The sequence below is a fragment of the Chiloscyllium plagiosum genome, unplaced genomic scaffold, assembly GCF_037043375.1.
Source record: "Chiloscyllium plagiosum isolate Xiang-an unplaced genomic scaffold, Cpla_swu_hap1 HiC_scaffold_37, whole genome shotgun sequence".
Lineage (NCBI taxonomy): Eukaryota > Metazoa > Chordata > Chondrichthyes > Orectolobiformes > Hemiscylliidae > Chiloscyllium > Chiloscyllium plagiosum.
Genome location: NW_028270175.1, coordinates 9,726,359 through 9,745,430, shown reverse-complemented (window position 1 = coordinate 9,745,430; position 19,072 = coordinate 9,726,359). Strand labels below are relative to the sequence as shown.

Here is a 19,072-nt window from a genome sequence, read left to right as displayed (position 1 = left end):
ACGTTGTAACTGTACCCGCATCCTCTGGCAGTTCATTCCACACACGAACCACCCTCTGTGTAAAAAGGTTGCCCCTCATGTCCTTTTTAACATTATTCTCCTCTCATCTTAAAAATATACCCGGTCTTGAACTCCCCCACTCTGGAGATAGGCATCTGCTGTTCACCTTCCCTATATCCTTCATGATTTTATAAACCTCAATAAAGTCACCCCTCAATTTCCTACGCTCCACTGAAAACAGCCCCAGCCTGTCCAGCCTCTCCTTATACCTCAAACCTTCCATTCCCGGCAACATCCTGATAAATCTATACAGTACCCTCTACAGTTTAATAATATCCTTCCTATATAAGGGTGCCCAGAACTAGGCACAGTACTCTAGACAAGGCCTCCCCATCATCCTGTACAAAGTCAACATGGCATCCCAACTCCTATACTGCAAAGGACTGAGCAATAAAGGCAAGTGTGCTAAACCACCCAGTCTATATGTGATGCAAATATTGAACAATTATGTCCCTGAACCCTCTGTTCTATAACACTACCCAAAGTTCTACATTTAATTGTGCAAGTCCTGCCCTTGGTTGTTTTACCAGAAGGCGATGCCTCACATTTATCCACTTGCTGCTCTTGTTCTGTGGCCTGTAAGCTGGACCATCAAACTGTGGACAATGAATCGACTGGCGCGGTTCTATTCAAAGGAAGCAAGATGGCGCACGTTATCATTCCCTTGGATGTGGGTGTCCCATCCCTCATTGCCCAGCCATTTCAGAGAGTGCTGAGGGTTGGGAGTCATGTGTAGGCCAGACTGGGTAAAGGTGGCTGATTTCCTTCTCTGGAAGGCATCTGTGAACGTCCATTGATGATGGGTGTGTTTGATAATGCTGACACCAACTTCATGTCCCAGACTGATGAATTGAGATTCCACCAGTTGCCGTGGTGGGATTTGAACTTGTGTCTTCAGTGCATTAGTCTTGGCCTCTGGATTAATGCCGTAATGTCCTTTAGGGAGAGTCAAGTGTAGGCCAGACTGGATCGGAGACTGAGGGGTGACCTTATAGAGGTTTATAAAATCATGAGGGGCTGGGATAGGGTGAAATGACAAGATTATTTTACTTTAGGATTAATACTCAGCACAACATCATGGGCTGAAGGGCCTGTTCTGTGCTGTACTTTTCTATGTTCTATCATTTTCTTAGGGTGAATCCCAGGCTACAGGGCATAGGTTTGAGGTAAAAGGGGAAAAATTTAAAAGGGACCTAAGGGGCAACTTTTTCACACAGAGGGTGGTGTGTGTATGGGATGAGCTGCCAGAGGAAGTGGTGGAGGCTGGTACAATGACCGCATTTAAAAGGCATCTGGATGGGTACATGAATAGGAAGGTTTTGGAGGGATATGAGCCAAATGCTGGCAAATGGGACTAGATTAGGTTAGGATATCTGGTTGGCATGGACGAGCTGGAATGAAGGGTCTGTTTCCATGCTGTACATCTCTACAAGTCACCGTTTCTTTTAATGTGCAAAATCCTTGACTCTGGTATAGACTCGTCAGAGTCAACTCGTGGGTGTCAGGATGTCTGATACTCCTGTTTCTATCAGATTAAGAGCCCCAATCAGGGAACTCACCTGGCTGACCTCATTATAATCAGTACAGTGACCTTTGACATTGGAACTGCAAAAAGTCCTAAATTCTCAGCGAATATAAAATTATAAGTTAGCATTCACAAGCGTCCAGGGTGGGACGGACAGAGGGTGGAGGTGGAGAGAAAGAGTGTGTGTGTGGAGGTGGAGAGAGTGTCGTTGTGGGGAGAGAGAAGGGAAGCGCGGAGGTGGGGGAGGGAGAGAGAGGGGGAGTGCAGAGGTGGGGGTGGCGGGGAGGGGGGTGGAGAGTTGAGGCTACTCATGTCCTTTTCTCAGTCTCTACATGTGACTGAGTAAAGGATGCAGTTCATTTTGTATGTTCTGTATGTTTTAGGCCAAAAGATTTGACTTGATTAGTTAACAATTGAAGAAATTCTCATGTGGCTGAAGAGTTCTGTGGTGATTGTCCCATGTTGGCAGGAGAAAGAAGCTTGGTTTTAAACAATGAGTGAACCACATCTAACGCCCAAATTCACAATCTGAGTGTTTCATTCTGGCTGAAATTATAAACTTCAAATGATTTCCAAACCTTGCAAATATCATCTATTAACATAATTCAATTGAATTATACTTGTGATTGTCTCCTTAGGTTTTCCAACAGGTTGATTTTAACAAGAAACCTGGCAGGATGAGTTTTCGCCCAATCAACTTCACTGTGATTCTGAAGTTGTCCTCTGCAAATTTACATGAGAAAGCTTTCAGAGTAAGTCGTGCACTAAGGGGTAACCTTGCTTGTCTGTGTGACCGGGTGCCTCACTAATGGGATGATAAGGATTATCATCATGGAGTTGTAATACATTAGAACATCTTCCTGCCTGCCTCAAAACAGGAAAGAGAGTGATTTCGGGAACAGCATTTTGTTTGATGCTTGGTGTTTGACCGGTAACATGAATTCGAGCTCTCACACACAAACGTCCATCTCTGCCCCGGGACCTTAACACAGCTATACGATTCTGTCCTGTGTACTGTTACTTTAATCTAAATGAATCTCGGCTGTGGTTCCCTTTGCATCCAGTGAATTTAAAACAAAGCGCAATTGCTTCTCAGTCCAATTGCAACCTGAGCAGTCAGAAGTCATAGGACACCAGGTTACAGTCGGACGGGTATATTTAAAATCACGAGCTTTTAGAGCACTGCTGCTTCCTCAGATGAGGTTCACCCCAGTCCAATGCCAGCATCTCCACATCATGGTGACCTGTATAGTGCCCATCTTGTCCAATGGTCTCAGTTCAAGTGCCTCGTGACACACTGAGCCGTCCCATTCAAGGTTAATTGGAGCTTCCCCCTCTACAATCTGAGGATCACCTTCTCAAGGTCGTCTGTGCTTATCACATCGCAAGTTGCTTCCAGAGATTGTTCAAAACTTGGTTTTGCTAGCTTTTCAGATGGCAGGTGTTGTCAGAGAGAGCACAGGAACATCGACCTCACAGCTGGGAGGCTTGATCATTGCAACACATTCAGATAGCCACAGAGAGTCTAAAGTGGTACGTTGAGAATGCTCCAATCTTGGTAAACACCACAGAATGCTCCAATCCTGGATGAACACCCCGGGAATGCTCCAATCCCACTGAACGCACTGGGAATGCCGCAATCCAGGGTGAATGCACCGAGTAATGCCACAATTTCAGGTGAATGCACCGGGGAGTGCCCCAGTCCTGGGTGAACGGCCCAGGAGTGCCACAATCCCGGGTGAACACACCGGGAATGCTCCAAACTCGGGTGAACACGCTGGGAATGTCACAATCCCATTGAATGCACTGGGAATGCCGCAATCCTGAATGATCACACCAGGGATGCCGCAATCCCAGGTGAACCTCCCAGGAAAGCCCCAGTCCTCGGTGAATGCACCGGGAATGCTCCAATCCCGGGTGAATGAACTGGTGTAGGGATCCATGACCGGGGAGCATGGTTTTAAGCTGAGGGAATGTGAGGGAAATATGTTTCACCCAGAGGGGCAGAGGGAGTCTGGAACCCACAGGCTGTAAGGTGGTCTTGGCATAAACTGTCATAACGCTGAGAAAATATTCAGCTATGCACTTGTGATGCCCAGGCTTACAGAGCCATTAGCAACTTGCAGGGAAATGGGTTTGGAATAGTTAGGTGGTTGTCTTTGACTGGCACAGACTCAATGGGCCGAATGGCCTTTCTCTGCACTGTAGACCTCTATGACTGTAATAAACCTGGGCTATTTAAAAGAAAAGCTTGTCTTCGTTATGGAGACCATGCAAGCTTTATCAATTGTCATAACAAAAAGTCAATCCTATAATGAAAGGAATCTAATGTCCTTATCCAGTCCGGCCTACATGTCACTCCAGACCCACAGCCATGTGCTTGACTCTTAAATGCTCTCAGAAATGCAGTAGCCAGCTGTGAAGAATTTTTTTTTAAAAAAGATAGGTTCAAATTTAACCCAGCTCTTCCATGGCATCCTGATCAGAAGCATAGGTGAGGCTTAGCATAGACAACTGTCCTCAATGTGTGTCTGGCTCTGAAACCATCAAGCAAATTGTTACTTCATGAGCATATACTTTATTAACGCTTAAGTCACTAAATGGAGCAAGATATGTTCCTCAGTTTCATAAATTTCACTACACTCCATTCAAGCATGCCATTGTTCAACTGCTTGAAACATCAAAGATAGGAGGAGGCCGTTCAGCCCTTCGAGCCAGCTTCGCCATTCATCGTGATCATGGCTGATCATCCAACTCAATAGCCTAATTCTGTTTTCTCCCCATAACCTTTGATCCCGTTCGCCCCAAGTGCTATATCCAGCTGCCTCTTGAATAGATTCAATGTTTTGGCATTGACTCCTTCCTGTGGTAATGAATTCCACAGGCTCATCGCTCTTTGGGTGAAGAAATGTCTCCTCATCTCCGTCCTAAATGGTCAACCCCGAATCCTCAGACTGTAACCTCTGGTTCTGGAAGCACCCACCATCAGGAGCATCCTCCCTGCACTACCCTCCCTAGTCCTGTTAGAATTTTATACGTCTCTGTGAGATTCCCCCCCCCATTCGTCTGAACACTAGTGAAAACAATCTTAACCTAGTCCACCTCTCCCCTGATGGAACAAGTGAGGACTGCAGATGCTGGAGATCAAAGTCAAAGGTTTGGCGCTGGAAAAGCACAGCAGGTCAGTCCAAGGAGCAGGAGAATTGATGTTTTGAGCATAACCTCTTCATCAGGAATGCTGCGTATAGAGACTACTTGACCAGACTGGACCACAGAGCTTCCTGAAATGCATCAGCAGCTATCGTCAGCCTTTATGCTCTGGCTGGGAGGTTGATCAGCCCTTGCTGACAGACTACTGTCCAGGTTGGCGAAGGACACTTAAATGTAAACAAATCTCAAATAACCAACAGAGTTCTGAACTCTGTCGATCTATTTTAGTCTGTAAACCATTTCCATAGATTCCAATCCTATCTTCCTGTGGGCTCAGTCAGTGTTAGGTTTTGGCAGTGTTCCCGTACCTGCTGTGGCCTTTGGCTATGTGTTTTGTGAGACAGCGTCCCACTTCCTCCTCTCTGATGAAAGAGGGTATTATTTTTGTAGATGTTGGAATTTCAACCAACCTCCCGTGCGTTTTTAAGTTTCTTTCTGGTCACAAAACTTGGTCTTTGTTGTGAGGCCAGCTCATGGTAATACTAGCACAGCAAGCTAGTCTCGAATTAGGCAACTCTGTGATAGCAAAGCGATTAGATGAGTGGCTTTCAGATCCTTCAAAATATTACTTGTGTGCAGCTCAACCTTTTGCCTAAAAGTTTTTATATACAGGAAGCCAATTAGGGCAGCACGGTGGCTCAGTGGTTAGCGCTGCTGCCTCACAGCACCAGGGTCCCAGGTTCGATTCCAGCCTCGAGTGATTGTCTGTGTGGAGTTTGCACGTTCTCCCCGTGTCTGTGTGGGTTTCCTCCCACAGTCCAAAGATGTGCAGGTCAAGTGGATTGGCATGCCAAATTGCTAAATTGCCCGTAGTGTTAGGTGCAGTAGTCGGAGGGAAATGAGACTGAGTGGGTTACTCTCCGAAGGGTCAGTGTGGACTTGTGTAGGGAATCTAATCTAATCTAAATCTGGTGACAGACTTGAAATAAACCCATTGTGACCATTTGAAAGAAGAAATCTATCTCCTTCTGTTATCCCTATGATAAGTTCAGCATTACTAGTTAAGAGTAGGCTATTTTGAATCCTTCATGTGAAATTTGCATTCAGTGCCTTTCCTTTCTGAAGCATTTATGATTTATAGTCCTCTGAGCTTAATAATTTTCTCCGAGTCCTTTGTTCTATCATTTTAATCTACTCTAGAGCCTCTGTCAGGAATAACTGAGGAGAGAGCCACATCAAGTCCTTGCACACAGTAGGTCCGGTAAATGATTTGTTGCAGTGCAACATCCAGTAACAAATCCTGTGAATGTCTGCACTTAATGTGATTTCCTGCCCTAGTACCACAGTTATGCATTAAAAGTCCCAGAGGCAGTCAACCTGTCAGTACCTGGGCGACAGCAAATCATCTGTTGTACCAACCATTTGCTCCAATTTGCGCTAAGAAATTGTCTGGTTCTTGCAGAGATGATATTCCATAACTTATTTTGTTAGATGCTGAGTCCAGTCTTTTACCAGATGATAAGTATTATAGAGAGACCACACAGGTAGCACAGGTGTGTAAACTACAATTACCAAGACAAGAAATCCGTGTTATTAAACAGATTATTATCTGCAGTTTCAAATGTTGCGTTTGAACACAAATGGTTTTGAGATGATCTTTTAAAGCGTATTGTTTTGCATTGCAGGATGGTTTAATAGAACAGCTGTATGACCTGATTCTGGAGTATTATCGTACTCAGGCACATACCATCGGTTTTCCAGAGCTGGTATTGCCTGCTGTCATTCAGGTAGGAAATAGCTGATGAGTGAGTGAAAGCTGTGTGTCTTTCGGTTGCTCGTACATTTTAATTTAGCTATAGAATTTCTCATTCAAGTTGAGTGTATTTTCTGAAGCTCGGAGATTAAACTCATCTCTGTCTGGAGCCTGCTGTACATATTTCCTTCACTAACAGTCTGATGTTCAAGTATTAAATACAAACAGCAAGAGTGTTGGAGCAACTCAGCCGAGATTAGTAGTTCGGAACAGGAGTTGTACCAGACTCAAAACGTTAACTCTGTGGGCGGCACGGTGGCTCAGTGGTTAGCAATGCTGCCTCACAGCACCAGGGACCCGGGTTTGATTCCAGCCTCAGGCAACTGTCTGTGTGGAGTTTGCACATTCTTACCTGTGTCTGCGTGGGTTTCCTCCGGGTGCTCTGGTTTCCTCCCACAGTCCAAAGATGAGCAGGTTAGATAGATTGGTCGTGGGAAATTGCCCACGGTGTCCCGGGATATGCAGGCTAAATGGATTAGTCATGGGAAATGCAGGATTATAAGGATAGGGTAGGGAGGTGGGTCTGGGTGGGATGTTTTTCGGATGGTTGGTGTGGACTCAATGGACCAAATGGCCTGTTTCCACACCGTGTAGGGATTCTACAAATCTGTGATTTCTCTCTCCACAGATGCTGCCAGACCTGCTGAGTTTCTCCAGCATTCTTTTTGTTTGTTTCAGATTTCCAGCATCTGCGGTATTTTGTCTTTGCTCACGTATTGCGTTTACTTTATTGCTGGTAACTCCAGCATAAAATTGTACCAGATATAAGGTGGCACCTTTTACTTTGAAAACTCGGAATTTAACCATTTATAACTTAACACTATTGATTGGAAGACTGAATACTATTAAGGATGTTGACTTAAGTTCTCTGTCCAAGAGGAATTCTTTTGGTTATTTGCTGAACCACCCCTGTGGACAGCATTTCAGTGATAGTGATCACAACTCCCTGACCTTTACTATACTCATGGAGAGGGATGGGAGCAGACGGTTTGGCAAAGTATTTAATTGGAAGAGAGGGAATTATAGTGCTCTTAGACAGGAACTGGGACATCTAAATTGGGAAATACATGACAGAAATGTGGAGGTTTTTTAGGGAGCACTTGCTAACAGTGCTGCACAGCTTTGTCCTACTGAGGCAAGGAGGGGGTGATAGATTGAAAGAACCTTGGGTGACAAGGGATTTGGAACACCTAGTCTAGAGGAAGAAGAAAGCTTCGTTAAGGTTGAGGAGGGAAGGATCAGACCGGGCTTTAGAGGGTTACAAGGTAACCAGGTAGGAAGTGAAGAATGGACTTAGGGCTGGAAGGGGGCATGGAAAAGCTTTAGCGGGTAGAATTAAGGAAAACCCTAAGGCATTCTACACTTATGTGAGGAACAAGAGTGAGGGTAGGCCTGATCAGAGATAGTGGAGGGAACTTGCGTCTGGAGTCAGAGAGGAAGGGGATGTCGGAAATGAATACTTTGCTTCAGTATTCACTACTGAGAGGGACCTTGTCATTTGTGAGGACAGCGTGAAACAGACCGATATGCTCAAACACGTAGATGTTAAGAAGGAGGATGTGCTGAAAATTTTGAAATCATGAAGATAGATAAATCCCCTGTGTCAGACAGGATATGCCCAAGGTTACTATAGGAAGCGAGGGAAGAGATTGCTGCACCTTTGGCAATGGTCTTTGTGTCCTCACTGTCCACTGGCAAGGAATTACAGACCAGTCAGTCTCGTGTCTATGGTGGGCAAATATTGGAGAGGGTTCTGAGAGGCAGGATTTATGATTACTTGGAAAACCATAGTTTGATTAGAGATAGTCAGCATGGCTTTGTAAGGGCCAGGTCATGCCTCAGAAACCTTACTGAATTCTTTGAGGGTGTGGCAAAACACATTGATAAAGGTAGAGCAGTGGATGTGATGTACATGGATTTTAGCACGGCGTTTGATAAGGTTTCCCCATGGTAGGCTCATTCAGAAAATAAGGAAGTGTGGAATACAGGGTAATGTGGCTGTCTGGATACAGAATTGGCTGACCCATAGAAGACAGAGGGTGGTAGATGGAAAGTGTTTAGCCTGGAACTTGATGACCATTAGTGTTCTGCATGGGTCTGTTCTGGGACCTGTGCTCCTTGTGACTTTTATAACTGACTTGGATGAGGAAGTGGAATGGTGGGTTAATAAGTTTGCTGATGACACCAAGGCTGGTGGAGTGCTGGATAGTGTGCAGGGCTGTTATAGATTGCAGTAAGACATTGACAGGGTGCAAACTGGGCTGAGAAGTGGCAGATGGAATTCCAACTGGAAAAGTGTGAAGTGATTCACTTTGGAAGGTCAAATTTGAATGCAGAATACGGTGTAAAAGGCAGGATTTTTGGCAGTGTGGAGGAACATAGGGATCTTCAGGTCCATGTCCATAGATCCTTCAAAGTTGCCACCCAAGTTAATAGGGTTTTTAAGAAGGAGTACAGTGTTGGCTTTCATTAGCAGGGGGATTGAGTTTAAGAGCTGTGAGATTATGCTGCAGCTCTGTAGAGCCCTGGTTGTACCACACTTGGAATATTGTGTTCAGTTTTGATCGGCTCATTATAGGAAGGATGTGAAAGCTTTAGAGAGGGTGCAGAGGAGATTTACTAGGATGCTGTCTGGGCTAGAGAGCAGGTCTTATGGAGAAAATATGAGGAAGCGAGCGCTTTTCTCATTGGAGCAAAGAAGGATGAGAGGTGACTTGATGGAGGTGTACAAGATGATGAGAGGTAATGGATACAGTGAATAGTAGGAGATTTTTTCCCAGGGCAAAAATGGCTATCACAAGGGACCATAACTTTAAGGTGATTGGAGGAAGGTTTAGAGGTGATGCCAGAGGTTGGTTCTTTATACGGAGAGTGGTGGGTGCATGGAATGCACTGCCTGCAGTGGTGGTAGAGTCAGATATATTCGGGACATTTAAGCGACTCTTGGATAGGCACATTGAAGTTAGTACAATGAAGGGTGTGTAGGTTAGTCTGATCTTAGAGTAGGACAAAAGGTCTGCACAACATCGAGGGCCGAAGGGCCTGTACTGTGCTATACTGTTCTATGGTTATGTTTTGAGTGTACCGCACTCAGATCCAGAATCGAGCTCTAGCCTTTGTCTGATCCACACCATCGTCCAGACACCTGAGTAAACTACCATCACTTGAAATCTCATTCTAGAGACAGCTGCCCACCCCCCCCCCCTTCCGCCAAGATGATTTCTCAGAGCTGCTACAATATTCTGAGAGTGACAATACTTGGATTTTTAACTGATGCAGTTCCCCAAAAATAGGGTCGCATGCCAGTTTGAGATTTAGGACATTGCACGCTACACTGGGAAGAGAGCAAAGCGTCATAGTGTTTGCAAAGTGAAAATGTGCTATCTCTGGTTCCTTGTTGCATTAGGACCCTCCACTACTGTAGTGTAGCTTCAAAGAGGTAGGTCAAATGGTTGCTCAAGGTAACTGGCTGAGACAGCTCCACAGCAAGACTGCCAAACCATAACTACAAAATTATTGACACACTGAAGGCATTTTGGATGGGGGTTGGAGAAGGATAACAGGAAAATGATTGATGGTGCAGTGCCAGGCAGATGGATACAATTTCTGGAGATTTGAAAAGTAAAATACCGTGCTTGCTTGAATTTTCCACCAGCCAGTGGCGTGTGATCTTTACTCGCTGCTTAATCGGAAGAGCAGAAGGAGCAAGAGGTTCATCCTATTTGGGAGTCATGTCAAATTGTTCCACGACACAGGATCAGCATTTGGCTGCTGTTCCGTTTCTCTGTGCCAAATTTCTCTCGCTTTTTTCTGTACTACACTTTGAAAATGTCATCAGCACTTCCTAAAGCATGTGCCAGAACAAATGCTAATCATTAGTGCTTCACGCAATACTTAACGGTAAGGGCATACTGCTCACCACATCAAAAGATTGCCCAGTTAGCGGGAGGTGAGGCCTGAGCGAGGTATTGAAGGCAGAATCAGGGAAGTGTAGAATAGAATGGCAGGTTTTTGTGTTGAGGGTGGGCACTGGGTAATTGTGATTCGGGAACATAATGAGTCCGTCAAACAGTAGCTGCCTTGCCCTGATACACACGGTCTTTTTATTCTGACAGCTGAAAACTTTCCTCAAGGAATGTAAAGTGGCCAATTACTGTAAGCAGATCAAACAACTGCTGGAGAAACTACAGGAAAACTCCAGCTACATCAGTGGCAGGCGGCAGAAGGCTGCATTTGGCGTGGTGGATAAGGAGGCCGTGGTAAGTCAAAGAGTTTGTTATATTGTCCCTGTTCACTTTTCATCCACGGCACTTTGACTATGGAAGGAACAGAGAGGTTTATGACAAGTGACCCTTGCTAATCTGGGGTTAACAGCAACTTGAACTCATTGATCAACTTGTAATTTGGAGCCATTGGGAAGGGCGGCTGATGGGTATCTTGACCATTGAATTCTGGGGGAGAGAGAGAGAGAAAGGGTGGGTGTGTGTGTGTGTGTGTTTTTTTGTTTTGAGTGTGGAGTGAGACAGGGTTCAGTTGCTGCGGGAGGTCAGCGCAGAAACAGATCCTTCGGTCCAACTCATCCATCCCATACCCAGTTGATTTATTGGATTTCCTTTGACCAGCCAGTGAAAGACCATTTGGCCCATTATCTGGCTGCTAGCTCTCTGCAACATCAGTTTACCTAGTTCTGTTCTTCTGTCATTTCCCATTTGGTCCAACTTCATAAAGTTTCCTCTTGAGAAGGTTCCTTAGAGTTTCTTTCTCACTGTTCCTGATATAACATTCCATGTTACTATCACTGAAACCCCCACCTTTAACATCCTAGAGCTTAACATTAGTCAGAAAGTGAATTGAAGCCACCTTAGAAATACCATGGCTATGAAAGCAAGTAAGCCACCTCCTGACTCCAAATCCTGTTCACTTCAGGAATACTCCTCACTTTCCTGGATGAGTGCAGCTCCAACAACGGTTTTAATTTGAAAATTATACTTTATTCATTAAAAAAAATCTTTTGTATATACATAGTCACAGCGCAGTTCGGTTCTGTACATTAGCATAATCAAGGAAACAGAAACCTTGGAGTTTGAGTCTATCCAACAAACCAGACATCCCCTATGCATACAAGACTTTATTGACATGCATTTGAGGAACCGGGAGGGTCCGATAACTGAATCGATCCCCATTTAACTTAAGCAGGAAGATCTCAGACAGTGGTCTTTCCCCACCATGCCTTGACAACAGCTGCCCCAAGCTTTCTTGCGTGCTTTAGCACGTAGTCCTGGACCTTGGAATGTGCCAGTCTGCAGCATTCAGTCGGGGTCAGCTCCTTGCCCTGGAAGACCAACAAGTTTCAGGCAGACAAAAAAGCATCTTCCACCGAGTTGATGCTCCTCCAGGTGCAGTCGATGTTTGTCTCAATGTGCATCCTGGGGGACAGGCCGTACAGCACAGAGTCCTGCATCACTGATGGGTGAACCTCAATAAAAACGCTGCGTCTGTCTTCAGACTTGCTTTCCCTCTCAAGAAGCTCGACACCTTCCCGGGCAAAGCAGCCGCTTGATTAACACCATGTTGATCAACCTTCAACATTCTATGCTTGCACCAGCAACACAAAGTGGCTGCAGTCTGTATCATCTGAAAGACACTATGCATCAAGGCTCCTTTTGACTGTACCTTCCAAACCCTAGATCTCTGCCACTAGAGAGACAAGGGAATCAAATCAATTTGATACTCCACTTTGGAGCCATGTTGTAGTTCCTTCCATTGGATTGGATTTCTGGAACAGCGTTCCTAACAGCATTGCGCAGTGGGTCAGGAACATGGCTCCCCTCCAGCTTCTCAGGGGCATTCTGGGGTGGTGCTGCTCGGCCAATGAGACACACATCGCAGGAAGTAGCGAGGCAGTGGTGGAGTAATAATGTCGCTGCACTGGTCATCTTGAACCCCTGGCAAAAATTCTTGGGTTCAAATCCCAGCATGACCGATAGTGAAATTTGCAATGAGTTAAGATCTGGAACACAAAAGGCTAACCACCGTGCAAAACCCACCCGGGGCACGGATACTCATTTGGGGAAGGTGACTCAGAGTCAGAGCAATGTGGTTGACTCTTAAATGTTCTCTGGGCAATAAATGCTGGACAAGTCCACAATGCCCAGCATCCAATGAACAAATGAAAAAAAACCCATTGTGCACAACAAACTCTGACAGATAGCAAACTGGCTGCTGCATTTCCCACAACTGTGACTATATTTCCAAGGCACTATGTTGGCTGCAGAATGCGCTGGGGCACCCTGAGAGTGTGAGAGTCACGGTATAACTGTAAGCCTGACTTCCCTTACCTTATACGCAGGATCATAAATTTGTTTGGCTGCTGATACCAACCATTCTGTTTTCAACAGTCTGTTTGAATTCCATTCTCCTCAATAATATCTATCTATATTCTTTTCACTAGTTCCGCTAGCCTGTAGACGTTGGCCTGCTGAAAGCAGATTTCCTATTGGCTGGCAGAGAATGATCGGATGTTTTTGTTGTCAAGTCGAGACCAGGGCAAATTGCCAAGTGTGCACATATTAGAATTTGGAGAGAAGAGTTTCTTTTTCAGGTTAGATTTTAAAATAGGTCGCCTTCCTGTACGGTGGATCAGTTTTGGCTCAATTCTAATATCGAGCCACTTGACATGGCTTCGTAACTATAGCCCGATGAATATGCTTCCATCATCAAACAAAGCCCTTGGCAAAATGTTTTGATGCCTGTGCAGTCTAACATTCTTCGCGCTAATCCTCCTTGTCCCTGGGTCAAGGAAATGGCTGGGGCGCACAATGAGGCCCTTCTCTTGATAGCAATGTTGCTGGATCCACATCTGGCCTTTTCCCTGATGTCCAGCAGATCCCTTCTTCCCTTGATTAAATTTGAATTGGAAGCCTTGATTGAATCTGCCTCCACCATAGTCCCAAGCAGTACATTCCAAATCTGAACCACTTGCTGGATTAATAAAAAAAAATCTTCCCACCATCTCTACTGGTTGCCTTAACCAGTTACCTTAGATTGTTGTCCACTGGTTTCCAACTCTTTCACCAATGGGAACAGCTTCTCTCTATCCATTCCATCTGGACCTCTTGTGAATCTGAAGACTTCTTTTTAAAAAAAATTAAATCTCCTCTCAGCCCTCAGTGAGGGAAGCTATCCTTGAGTCAGGAGTTTATCCATAAAACTGGACTCTCTCATTCCTGGAACCATTGATTCTCTCAGGGGCTGTGACGGTACACTGTTTTGTCAAGTTTGCTGGATAACGTTGAGCGATGCACTTTGAAGAGTTCCACCTCAGGCATGAGGTTAATGCCAGACTAGATCCTTTGTCTGTGGGGCTGATGAGTGTTGGTTTAATTTGTGTGCGTTGTTTCTGAAGCAGTTTCTTGACTAACAGCTGATGCTGTAAATCCAGCAACCACTGGAGCAGCCTGCATTAATTCTATTCATTCTTAGGATGTGGGCACTTCTGGCTGGGCTAATATTTATTGGCCATCCCTATTTGCCCTCGAGAAGGTGGTAGTGAGCTGCTTTCTTGACCCGCTGCAGTCCATGTGCTGTAGGTAGACCCACAATGCTGTTAGGGAGGCAGTTCCAGGGTTTTGACACAGTGACTCAGTTCCAAGTCAGGATGATGAGTGGCTTGGAGGGGAATTTGCAGGGGATGATGTTCCTATGTATCTGCTGCCCTTGACCTTCTAAATGGTAGCGTTCATCAGTTCGGAAGGTGCTGTGTCAGGAGCATAAGAAGCATGATGCACTTCATTATTCCCACTCACTACCTGATTTTACACCAGATTTGCAAAATTACACCAGATTTACGCAAGTCGCAGTTTAAAAGGAAACATAAGTAATCATCCAGAAGGAAAAACAGTCAGTAGAACTTCTGAACATATATACTGATTGAACCCGTCTTCTACACTTCAGTCTGAAACTCTAGTATGATGAATACATTCATTTCCAAGTATCGCTGTTTGTTTTCTCTCTGGAAGAGTGAACAGAATGTTACAAAGTATCCAGTCAGCGTCCTGGTTAAAAATGTGGATGTCATTAAGGAACGAATTGCTGGAAGCGAGCTGATTATGTGTCCCAGCTCAGTACGACCACCACAAACTCCTCCACACAACATCTGAAGATTCCTCCTGCCAAGAAAATGTCAGAAACCGATGGCCGGCTCATACTTACTGATTGGAATCTCAGCAAAGCCATACATACGGTAAAGGAAAGCCCCTGGTTTAATCTCAGGAGGGGCTCGAGGAGGGGCTGCACTTTGTAAATAACAATGGTTTTCAAGACAAGAACTCGGGTCAGATTTTCTCCGAGTTGACAGCAAACTCGGAGAAAGATAGTCTGGAAACACAAACTGCTGGAAATCAGGGGGTCAGGTAGCACCTGTGGAGAGAAAGCCAGGCAATGTTTCAAGTCTAGATGATCTTCATTGGAGCTATTTCGATTTGAGTCACCTAGACTCTGAACATTGTCTTGCTGTCTCTCCATGGATGCTGCGTGACCCCTGTGATCTCCAGCATTGGTTGTTTTCAGTACAGGTTCTAGTGTCTGCAGTAATTTGCTCTTAGAAAGACAGCTCTTACGGCTCTGTAGATGACATGATTTGGAGATGCCGGTGTTGGACTGGGGTCTACAATGTTAAAAATCACTCCTCCATGGCCAGACCATGGCAACACGACAGTTGGAGGAAGAGCACCTCATCTTCTGCCTGGGAACCCTCCAACCACAAGGGATGAACTCAGATTTCTCCAGTTTCCTCATTTCCCCTCCCCCCACCTTGTCTCAGTCAAATCCCTCAATCTCAGCACCGCCTTCCTAACCTGCAATCTTCTTCCTGACCTCTCCGCCCCCACCCCACTCCGGCCTATCACCCTCACCTTGACCTCCTTCCACCTATCGCAATTCCAAAGCCCCTCCCCCAAGTCCCTCCTCCCTACCTTTTATCTTAGCCTGCTGGATACACTTTCCTCATTCCTAAAGAAGGGCTTATGCCCGAAACGTCGATTCTCCTGTTCCTTGGATGCTGTCTGACCTGCTGCGCTTTTCCAGCAACACATTTTCAGCTCTGATCTCCAGCATCTGCAGTCCTCACTTTCTCCTTAAAAATCACACAACACCAGGTTATAGTCCAACAGGTTTAATTGGAAGCACACTAGCTTTCGGAGCAACGCTCCTTCATCACCTGATGAAGGAGCGTTGCTCCGAAAGCTAGTGTGGTTCCAATTAAACCTGTTGGACTATAACCTGGTGTTGTGTGATTTTTAACTGTAGATGACATTCTTTTTGTGGTTTGGAGTTTGATGCAAGTAAACTGAAGGTATTTTCAACCACTGTGATTAATGGTGAGGCAGCACCCTTCAGCCTCACTCCCACGCACTGTTCTCCTGGTGACTTAGAAGGGGACGAAATCCTTTTCCTTTTAGTTTTCACTCTGATGCTGTTTTGAAAGTTGGTTTCATGGATGTAAACGCTTATCAATCAAGCACATAATCTCAGCTCCAGTGCAATACTGAGGACGGGCTATGTTGAAATGGATTCAGAGTTGCTCTGCAACTATTTGGTTTTGATTGCTCATCCAACGAATTCTTAAAAGTCTTGAGGGTTCCCATCTTTAGCTGAAAATATTTTTTCCTCAAATCCTTTCCCTCTAAACCTCTTGCTCCTTATCTTAGAACTGTGAGTCGAAGAATGGGGTGCTGGAAGAGCACAGCCGGTCAGGCAGCATCCGAGGAGCAGGAGAATCAACGTTTCACGCATAAGCCCTTCATCAGGAATCAAACTTAAAACTGTGACCCCCTGATTAATAATCCCTCTAATAAAGGGAAAAGTTTCTCCCAATTTATCCTGTCTATCCCTCTCAGAACTTCGGACACCTCAAGCAGATTCCCCTCCCCCAACCTTCTCTGATCTAAACTGATATAATCCCAACCTATCAAATCTGACTTTGTCTTTGAAATGCTCCTTCCCAGGCAACATCCTGGTGAATCTCCTCTGCACCGTCTTCAGTGCAATCCCATCCTTCCGATTGTCTGGTGACTAGTACTTTAGCTGTGGCCTAAATAACATTAACCGTCATAATCTCCACGTTCTTGTATTCAATGCCTTAACGATTAAAGACAAGTATCCCATATGCCTTCAAGAATCTGTGGACATGCACAGCATAAAACCCTCTGAGCTTTCCTGGGTCCTGCTATTCATTATGCACTCCCTTGCCTTGTTAGACCTTTCAGAATGCATTAATAACACCATGTGCCACTGTTCTGCCCATCTGACCAGCTCGTCTATAGCATCCTGTAGTCGAACGCTTTCCTCCTCACTGTGTACCACAGCCACCAATTTTTTGCCAAGCTGTGAATTTACTCGTCATTCTTCCTAAATTCATGTCCAGATCATGAATGATCATGAATGATCATTAATCATCAAGGGTCCCAATACTGAACCTAAGACACATCTCTAGACACAGTCACGAAAATAGCCTTCTGCCATTACCCCCTGCTTTCTGCCACCAAGCCAATTTTAGATCTAATTTGTCAAATTGCCCTGGATCCTATAGGCTCTTAGTTTCTTAACCAGTCGGCCATTTGTGACCTTAATGAAGTCCATGCAGAGTACATCCACTGCTCTATCCTCATCCAGACACCTGCACACTCAGCATTGCTATGGGTGATTTACTAGTATTTCCTAAAATAAATACAATGTAGCTTGATTACAGGAGGGAAATTTGAAATATACTTTTTTTCTCATAATATTTAGTTTGGAATCTTTCATTATCAGATTCAAGAAATTTTTCTTTGCTACGCACAATGTTTCGTTGTCTGTTTCGGGCTGTGTGCATGCATTTGAGTGCATGTGTACATGACTATGTGTGCCTGAACGTCTGTGCATACGTGTCTGTGTGCATGTATTTGAGTGCATGTGTACATGACTATGAAGAAGGGCTTATGCCCGAAACGTCGGTTCTCCTGCTCCTTGGATGCTGCCTGACCTGCTGCACTTTTCCAGCAACACATTTTTCACCTATGAACATTGTGCCTAAGTGCATTTATTATCTGTCTGTGTGCACACACGTGTCCATGTGCATGTGTCTGTGTGTTTGTCTACATATATATATGTGTGTCTGTGTATATACGTGTGTCTGTGCGTATGTGCGAGTGTCTGAGCATGTACATGCATCTGGGTACATGTACATGAGGAGGTTGTAACATCGATGATTGTATTGGAGCTACCTCGTGCTCCCACGAGGAGGTTGAACAGTTCATCCACTTTATTAACACCTTCCACCCCTGGACCGTCTCAGACTCTTTTCCCCCCCCCCCTTCCTAGACCTCTCCATTTCTATCTCGGGCAACCGACTCAACACAGACATTTACTACAAACCGACCAAATCCCACAGCTACCTAGATTACACCTCCTCCCACCCTGCCCCCTGTAAAAACGCCATCCCTATTCCCAATTCCTTCGCCTCCGTCGCATCTGCTCCCAGGAGGACCAATTCCAATACCGAACAACCCAGATGGCCTCCTTCTTCAAAGACCGCAATTTCCCCTTCGACATGGTCAACGATGCTCTCCACCGCGTCTCTTCCACTTCCCGCACCTCCGCCCTTGAACCCCGCCCCTCCAATCGTCACCAGGACAGAACCCCACTGGTCCACACCTACCACCCCACCAACCTCCGGATACATCGTATTATCCTCCGTCATATCCGCCACCTCCAAACAGACCCCACCACCAAGGATATATTCCCCTCCCCACCCCTATCAGCATTCCAGAGAGACCACTCCCTCATCAGGTCCACACCCCCCACCAACCCAACCTCCACTCCTGGCACCTTCCCCTGCAACCGCAAGAAGTGCAAAACTTGCACCCACAGCTCCCCCCCTCACCTCCCTCCAAGGCCCCAATGGATCCTTCCATATCCGTCACAAATTCACCTGCACCTCCACACACATCATTTACTGTATCAGTTGCACCCGATGTGATTCTGCTCTACATTGGGGAGACAGGCCGCCTACTTGCGGAACGTTTCAGGGAACACCTCTGGGACACCCACACCAACCAACCCAATCGTCCCGTGGCTGAACACTTTAACTCCCCCTCCGACTCCACCACGGACATGCAGGTCCTTGGCCTCCTCCATCGCCAGACCCTGACCACATGATGCCTGGAGGAAGAGCGCCTTATCTTCCGCCTAGGAACCCTCCAACCACACAGGACGAATGCAGATTTCTCCAGCTTCCTCATTTCCTCTCCCCCCACCTTTTCTCAGTCCCAACCCCTGGATTCAGCACCGCCCTCTTGACCTGCAATCTTCTTCCCCGCCTCTCCGCCCCCACCCCCTCTCCGGCCTATCACCCTCACCCTCACCTCCTTCCACCTATCATATTCCCAGCGCCCCTCCCCCAAATCCCTTTCCCCCTACCTTTTATCTCAGCCCGCCTGGCACACCAGCCTCATTCCTGAAGAAGGGTTTATGCCCGAAACATCGAT

General features: G+C 45.8%; 1 protein-coding gene across 2 annotated transcripts in view; it reads left to right on the top strand.

Moving 5' to 3' along the window:
- noc2l (NOC2-like nucleolar associated transcriptional repressor) overlaps window positions 1-19,072 on the top strand; it is a 175,254-nt gene that overhangs the window by 114,005 nt on the left and 42,177 nt on the right. Inside the window, exons 13-15 of one of the 2 annotated variants that reach the window (XM_043676134.2) lie at window positions 2,224-2,337; window positions 6,421-6,522; window positions 10,664-10,807. In XM_043676134.2, the coding sequence (XP_043532069.1) occupies window positions 2,224-2,337; window positions 6,421-6,522; window positions 10,664-10,807 (360 nt within the window). The remainder of the gene's footprint in view (window positions 1-2,223; window positions 2,338-6,420; window positions 6,523-10,663; window positions 10,808-19,072) is intronic. The other variant, XM_087980302.1, reaches the window with a different exon arrangement.